An 8,214-nucleotide genomic window follows, 5' to 3' on the forward strand; every position below is an offset into this window, starting at 1 on the left:
AGGCTGAGGAGGTTTGGCATGTCGCCTAGGATCCTTTGCAACTTCTACAGCTGCATCATTGAGAGCATCTTGACCAGCTGCATCACTGTCTGGTACGGCAGCACTACTGCTATGGACTGCAAGTGCCTGCAGAGAGTGGTAAAGACTGTGGAGAAGATCACCAGAACTCCACTGCCCTCTCTGCAGAGCATTTACCACCGCAGGGTGCGTAGGAAAGCTGCCTCCATCCTCAAAGATCCCACCCACCTCCAGCATGGACTATTCACCTTCCTACACTCTGGCCGGAGTGTGAAATGCAGGACCTCTAGACTGAAAAACTCTTTCTTTGCCTCTACCATCAGACTCCTAAACAGCTGAGGAGTTTATTACCAGGAAATACGTGATGTACTGTTTACATTCTGTTTGCACATGCATAATTGCTCATTGACTGACTGCTGCACATGCTGCTCCCATGCAGCATACATTCTATTATATTCTTAAATATTTTTTCTACTATATTTCTGCATTTGCTGCCTAAAGTGCCTTAGATTTTGTGTTACTTATTTATCTACTTTATATTTCATTTGTATTTTTGTGGCATTCATGTGGACGGCAAAGTAAGAATTTCATTGTACAGGGAAACACGTCTTCTCTAAGTGTGCATATGACAAACACTTTGACTTTGAAATACATAGGGCTAGGTGTTTATCCATATGTTGAACAGTTCAATTATAAAAAATGATTTTAACACAATCACAGTGCCAGCCTGAACCACCATCATGCCATTCTTACTTTTCTGTGTTTGCCTAATATCTTTCTTGCACACCAATTTAAGAAAGCTGAGTGTTTCAGTAATTTCCTTATTTGTTATAACTACAACCTGTCCATCCCACTCTTTGTCTCCCTCAGATGACCAAGTTTTCCAAAGATCCAGACGTGTTCTTGTTTTTGCTGAGCACCAGAGCAGGAGGACTTGGGATCAACCTCACAGCTGCTGATACTGTCATCATCTTTGACAGTGATTGGGTGGGTGCAGGTTAAAAATCATGCATAATAGCCACTGTTAGCATTGTGTTTTTGCCGCCGTGATGGAGGTATTGTTTCCGTCCATAAGCCTGACCGGCCCATTCTCGTGAACGTGATATCTCAGGAATACCTGGAGGGAATTTCTTCAAATTTGGTACAGGTGTCCACTTGGACTCAAGAATAAACTAATTAGATTTTGGTAGCCAAAAATCAAGGTCACAGTGACTTTATGTCCATCCCATTCCTGTGAATTTGACTAGTTGGAAAAGGCATAAAACTATGAAGCAGAAATTCTGGTTTGTGTATGTTTTGTGTTTAGTCTGAGTGTGATAACTAGGACTGAAACGATTCCTCAAGTAACTCGATTACTGAAAATTAAAGATGCAAAATCTTTGCATTGAAGCTTTGTTTAATCTCATAATATGTATACAGTTCAGTGTGGTTCACAAGTATCATTATTAATGTCACACAGTGTGGTAGACACAGACCAAAAACGAAGAATGACAGAGAAAATAGCAAGCGACCCACTAGAGAAAATGAAAGTGTCCAAAGTTTGGGATCACTTTAAGCTGTAAAACCAAACTATCCTACTACATTAGTACAACATCAATGTATCAGCATCTCAGCAGAATGTATCCAGTCTGCGCATCCAGTCTAGTGATGGGAAGTTCAGATCATTTTACTGATTCGGTTCTTTGAATCTCGTTCAGCAAAATGAATGAATCTTTTTTTGAGTCATTTCATTCACTTCAGAATGTAATTAAAATGTTAAATGTGTTATGTTACATCTTAATTCCCCATCTACTTACGCACATATTGATCACGTTTCAAATTAGAAAGAACTGTAATGCAGCCAAGTTCATATTATAAGTAATATTGTACCTGTGTCTTGAGGCTATGCAGTCTGTTGCTTCATCACCTCACCTCCGGATATTTTGGGTCAAATTCGTTTGGTCTTTTGTCACGTAACATCCTAAGCTATGCCGTGCAGTGCAGTGCCATCTTCTGTATAGTATACAGAAAGCTTTTCCCTGATGAAGTTTAAAAGCATTAACCAACTCTTTATTAAAACATTCAGTGTTATGGAAAAGAACCATATTGACAGATATTCACAAAATTATAGTCTGTAGGAAATAAAAAGCTATTTTATAATAAAAATAAATGCATCACCTAACAGTAAGTAAAAAAAAAACTAAGGACGGTTGAAAATTAACTAATTTCTGTATCCAACAAAGTGGTCATGTCATGTTACAAAAACGAACGACTTGAAACCGAGGACTCAAAAGGTGTACTAATCTAATGCGATGTTGCGCATGCGCGATCAACACAAAATGAACGGCGAACTCCCCGAGACGACCCAATGTTCTTGAGTCATGGGAAAGATTTGTTTAAAATGAACACATCACTAATTCAGTCCACAGAGTGGACCTGACTGAAGCCAGTAACTTTAAGTTTAGCATTTAATGTAAATCTGTATTACTGCTATTTGAAATTAAAGCTAGTACAGCAAAAAAATTAATGTTTATTATGGTGATATGTAATGGGTGGATAAAAGTGTGAATCAATATGGTGGTTAGTTATGTTGCCCTCAAAAGAACTATATACATTTTGTCAAGAAAATAATTACAGAAAGCAAAATTATGCTGTGTATGAAATCCTGGTTTTCATTCATGTAATTACTATGATTCACAACATCATTCTTCCGAGGACAAATGAAAAATTTTGAGATATGGATAGCAAAAATTATGTCATTTGTCCTAGGAAGAATAATGTTGCAGATATCTGAAATGCTCTTTTTTTTTTTTTTTCTAGGATGAACTGGATTACAGTTATCCGCAGTATAAGTCTAGCAATTAAATATTAAAATATCATGCCACACACACACACTGTTTTCATTACTTGTGGGGACTTTACATTGACTTACATTCATTTCCTGTAGACTTATTCTAACATTAACCATAACCACTACTTCAGAATCGGCTTTATTGGCCAGGTGTGACAGACACACAAGGAATTTGACTCTGGTACATTGGCTTTCAATGTTCAAAACAGTAAACCAGCATAAGGCTGTGTAATATAACAAAATAGCAGTATTAACATCAACAAACAGTATTAACATCAGCAGTGATCCTCTCCGCCATCCTTTTGACCCATGCGGTGTACAGGTCCTCTGTGGAGGGCAGGCTCACACCAATGACCTTTTCTGCAGTCCTGACTGTCTGCTGAAGTCTGTACTTGTCCTGTTTGGTTGCTGAGCCAAACCAGACAGTGATGGAGGTGCAGAGAACAGATTCGATGATTCCTCTGTAGAACTGTATCAGCAGCTCCTGGGGCAGGTTGAACTTCCTGAGCTTGCCTAACCCTGACCCTAAAACTTAACCTAACACCTAACCTTGTTGTTGGAATCCTTCCGACTTTACCACAGTCTCAACAGGATCTGTTGTCATTGCCCTTGTACACCTAAGCTTGTTGTTGGAATCCTTCCGACTTTACCACAATCTCAACAGGATCTGTTGTTTTTGCCCTTGTGTGGGCTACCACATGGGGAAAAAGTGTACACACTGTCAAAAATCAGCAAGTACGCTTTTATGAAAGCTTGCAAATGTTCCCACCCCTACTCCTGAGGATGGGAGGATATAGTACACTCAATGTGCAACTGGAACACCAGTATCCTTGCTGACAGGTTTGCTCTGAATGAGATGCAACTGCCTGCTAATGTGCATTACCTTGGTCTACTAGCGAGTCCCCACAGCTTGGAAAACATCAGAGCAAATTGGCAATACCTGGATAGATTGACCTCATATTCATAATCTAAGTGGTTATTTCCCATCTGAAAAACATATCAAAACGCACTAAAGGCCCAGGCATTTGACTCCGTGTGTGTGAAGAATTGACATAGCAGAAAGGTCTGGTTCTCTCAAGAAGTCTCAAGGACAGTGATCTAAAGTTACATAGTGCAGACAATTCAGACACAGTGACAGTAGCCCAAATGCCATTCACCTTATTAGCAGTCAGTCTACCGTGACAATTTCAGAGCTGTTATTTTAATGGGAAAATGTTATGTAGTGCTGCTTTAAATGCACTAAATGGGTTTAAATTTGACAGATGTTATTGTGTGCAGTTTAATCAATAAAAATGTTTATTTTTCTAAAAAAAGGAAACAAATTTTCTAATGAACTAGTTTTGCCTAATGTCCTTTGTATATTTGCTATTGCTGATTAATAAAGCATAATTTTGTTATGTGATTAGTCGATGGACTAATCAGTAGAATGCTTGATTACTAAAATACTTGATATGCTGCCCTGGTGGTAATGTTTCCTTTTCCTTTTATAAGCTTCTGTTTTTCTACAAAGCCTCTTCCGGCTCTTTTAAACCAGGAACTCACAAAGAGACTAAGTATACCACTTTAGATTTTATAAAAAATAACCGTACTGGTTTATTCAGAGGATCACAGGTAAAATTAACATTACACGTCCAGATCTCTCCCACCACCAACCCGCGCGCAGGCAGCTTGGAAGATGAAAGACCCTGGACCAAGAAACCTATATAATTTTAATCATTTTGGGCTAGCCCCATACTACGCAGGAACGTCAAACCGTGACGTCACCTGATATGCCAGCTTGCAGCTGACCATAACGTTAGTCAAAACATGAGGAAAAGTCTAGGTGTGTGGCTGTTGTTTTGTGGTGTGTATCTAGAACAATTTGACATGACATTTCACATTAAGACAAATATTAAGATTAGCATTACAGTTAATACTAACAACTCTTTGCCTGCAGCCTTGGCCTACATGCAGTCTGCAAGCACATGAAATTAAACTGAGCAGTTAACAGCCTGAGCTAGACATCCTGTCTCCACTAAACATTTCTAGACAACAAATCTCTGAATATCTATCTAACTAAGAAATAACCTAACACTTTCAGAACCCCCAGGCAGACTTGCAGGCTCAGGACCGCTGTCACCGCATTGGCCAAACCAAACCAGTGGTGGTGTACCGCTTGGTCACAGCCAACACTATCGACCAGAAAATCCTGGACAGAGCCTCAGCCAAGAGGAAGCTGGAGCAGATGGTCATCCACAAGAGTGAGTGACTTCACATTAATGGGACACACACATGTACAAGGCCCCTGCACCCCACCCCATGCACTGCAGCAATAGATCAGTATTTCCTGTAATGCAGTTAGTCTTATCGCATTTTGAATGGAAATCATTGGACCGAGGATGTTTCTGAAATATTTTCCAAAGCTGTTGATCATTGTTTCTTTTCTTTTGCTGCTTTCCTCTACAGATAAGTTCAAAGGTGGGAAAACAGAACTGAACCAAAGTAAAAGCTGCATTGACTTGGATGAGCTTATGGAACTGCTTAAAACAAGAGGCATTGAGAAGTAAGAAATGATCTCCTACAAGTTGACATGTTTGACTGTAAAGAACAACTAAAAATGGGCCAATGAACTTCAAATAAGTGGATAATAACACTTGGCTGTAACTTTCATCCCACTCAGAGAGATGAAAGCAACAAGGGGAAAGGTGATCAGTGACAAGGACCTGAAGATTTTGCTGGATCGCAGTGACTTGTTAGGTGAGGAGACACACACCTCTGCAGTTCTCAGTTATTTAGGCATCCCCACTGACAGCCAACAACATGAACATTAACATTAACTACCGGTACTTAAATAGGGAACCAAAAGCCATGGCCATTCCAGCAAAGAGTCATGTCTTTATGTATTGATCCACCATCAAAAAGCCAGAGATGCACAAAAATCTATGCTAAAAGGCCATCAGAAGCCACTTTCGGACTGGAGGAACTTTTTTTTATAGGTCATAAAACTATTGGACATGGTACCCCCTTTTTTGTGTGTGCTCACCACAGGAACTGAGCACAATAATAGTTCTTTTAACACCATTTTGAGGGGCTTTTTTAGCTCATACTCTAGGAGGTGCTCTCAAAGCACAATAGGAACAATGACTGATTTACATGTACATTGACTGCAGCACTGCTGTGATTAAAAACAAAAAAACCGTGATTAACAGCCATGAGTAGTGCCATGGGGAGCTTCAGTCCAACAAAAATGCCTCTAGAAAATTAGTGGGTTCTTATGTAATTAACGTTAGCAACATCTTTAAAAAAAAAAAAAAAAAAAAAAAGCACTGCTAATGTAACGTCATCGTTGTGAACTTGTTGGCTGGCTTAGTGTTCAATTACGACTGGCGGTACAATTGCAAATAGAAAAAACCTGTGAAGGAACGTAGTTCTTTGGGGGAGCTCCCCAGTGAGGTAGTCTCTAGAACTGTTTGCTCCTAAAGCACCTAGAGTGAACTGTCCCGTAGTCAGTGCCATTTTTGTGTCAAACTAATATAGGCTCTGCTTCCTCAGGTTGAAATATGCATGCAGTTCTGGAGGAATCAGACTAAAGCCATTTTCAGACATGTACTGGTACCCTGAAATTATCTGGACATTACCCAGAGAACGCAAATGTCTGAGTCAGTTGGGTCTGATATTAAGCTGCCAGCTCCCTAGTACAAAATCTGAGTGAAAACAGCAGCATAGTCTGTGGAGTATTCAGCAAGATAGTGGGTTATGTTGATGACGCTGTATTATGACTGGTGAGAAACCAGAAAACGACAAACATGCAGTGGTAAAGAAAAACAGTCATTTACAATGAAGATGCCAACAAAAATACAACTTTCCAGTAGCAGAGAACTATTTTCTATTGTGTGCTACATGTGTGAAAGGGCAACTCTGGACCAAGTTCAGACCTGATTCTGTGGACATTGCCCAGAGTTCATGTGTGAACACAGCATAGGATTTACTGCTGCCAGCTCTGTACAAAAAAGTTTCAAAAGTGGTAGAATTATCTTTAAGGAACAACATCCCATTTACTTTGGGTAAGCGTCAGACTTTCTGATTAACTGCACCTTATCTGCAATGTGTAGGTTACATTAGGGTTAAAGTTCAGTTTCTTGATACAACGTTACAGTACACACTAAAGTTAAATATACTTTGAGGCCTGCATGCATGTATGAATTGTGAACCTTTTATGTGTAAACCATTAATGGCTGTCTGTTTTAACTACTGAGGTGAAGTCGAGTCTTATTTGTATTTTCAGAAAAAGAAAAGGGGAGTCTTGAAAAAGAGAAGGTGGGAGTTTTCAGAGTGATCGATGCCAAAGAGTCATCAGAGATCACACTTGCCTGAGAACACTTGAAATATTCAGATATGAGCTTCTGATCACAGCCCTTCTGAAAAAAAGAAGAAAAACCTGTATCCAGATGCCTTGCAGCTGCTGACACTCAAAGTAGCGACTGAAACTGCTGTTAGTAGATTTTGAATAGTCTACTTTTGTCTTTTATGTTGACTGGCTTGATAGTTCTGTTTAAGGAGCTTTTTTTCTTGTACTATTTCGGTTGTTGAACGGTCACTGTACCATCTTTTTTTCTCCTCTTGAAGATTTACTGACACTGGGATATTTGAATGCTGACCATGACATTTTGATCATTTTCATGGCAAAAGATATTTAAAAAAATCGGTTTGCTGAGATTCCTGAGATCATTTTGTCCCTGTCTGTGAAATTGAGACTGTCATAGGACCTAACATCTTCATTCAGTCCTCTTCTACCTTCATTCAGACTGTCCTCTGGTAACATGTATCTGTTTAACAAGACAGCTCTGGTAAAGTGACCTGGTTGGGATAGCCCCTTTTGTTTGGTCATTCAAAACAAGTTATTTTTGACTATGTTGTAATCAAAGAATTGACCTAGCTGAAACGTACATGTTCTTTCATGTCTTTTTATATAAATAAACTATGATTTGGTAGCGTTGTCTTGTTTTTTCCAAGAATTTAATTTTAAAAAATTGTCCTATCAGGTTCTGATTTGTAATACTGAGCAGAAAAGCTTTTTGACAGTGGCCTTTGAATTGCATTAGTTCCTAATGCCATGATGCCAAAAACATTCTACTGTATAACTGTAGGGTAGGGGGGTAGGGTAGGGTAGAACTTTATTGATCCCACAGTGGGGAAATTCCAGTGTTCCAGCAGCAGCAAGAAACAAAAACAACAGAGAGCAAGCACCAAGACACCATAAGGACAGATACCACACACCGATCTTGATAGAGAAATTCAGAAAGCACGGAAAGAAAGAACCACAAAAGAGGACAGAGCTACTGGAACTCGCTACCACTCCGTGCGGTGCGTCTTAAAAAACAAATCGA

General features: G+C 39.4%; 1 protein-coding gene across 1 annotated transcript in view; it reads left to right on the plus strand.

Annotated features, from left to right (window-relative positions):
- hells (helicase, lymphoid specific) overlaps positions 1–7,818 on the plus strand; it is a 35,917-nt gene extending 28,099 nt beyond the window's left edge. Inside the window, 5 exon segments of the mRNA XM_020623439.1 lie at positions 889–1,005; positions 4,929–5,088; positions 5,294–5,390; positions 5,508–5,584; positions 7,113–7,818. Coding sequence (XP_020479095.1) covers positions 889–1,005; positions 4,929–5,088; positions 5,294–5,390; positions 5,508–5,584; positions 7,113–7,201 — 540 coding nt within the window. The 3' untranslated portion in view covers positions 7,202–7,818.
- The last annotated feature ends 396 nt before the right edge of the window (positions 7,819–8,214 follow it).

Source organism: Monopterus albus, unplaced genomic scaffold (genome assembly GCF_001952655.1).
Source record: "Monopterus albus unplaced genomic scaffold, M_albus_1.0 scaffold299.1, whole genome shotgun sequence".
In the NCBI taxonomy this organism is placed as follows: domain Eukaryota; kingdom Metazoa; phylum Chordata; class Actinopteri; order Synbranchiformes; family Synbranchidae; genus Monopterus; species Monopterus albus.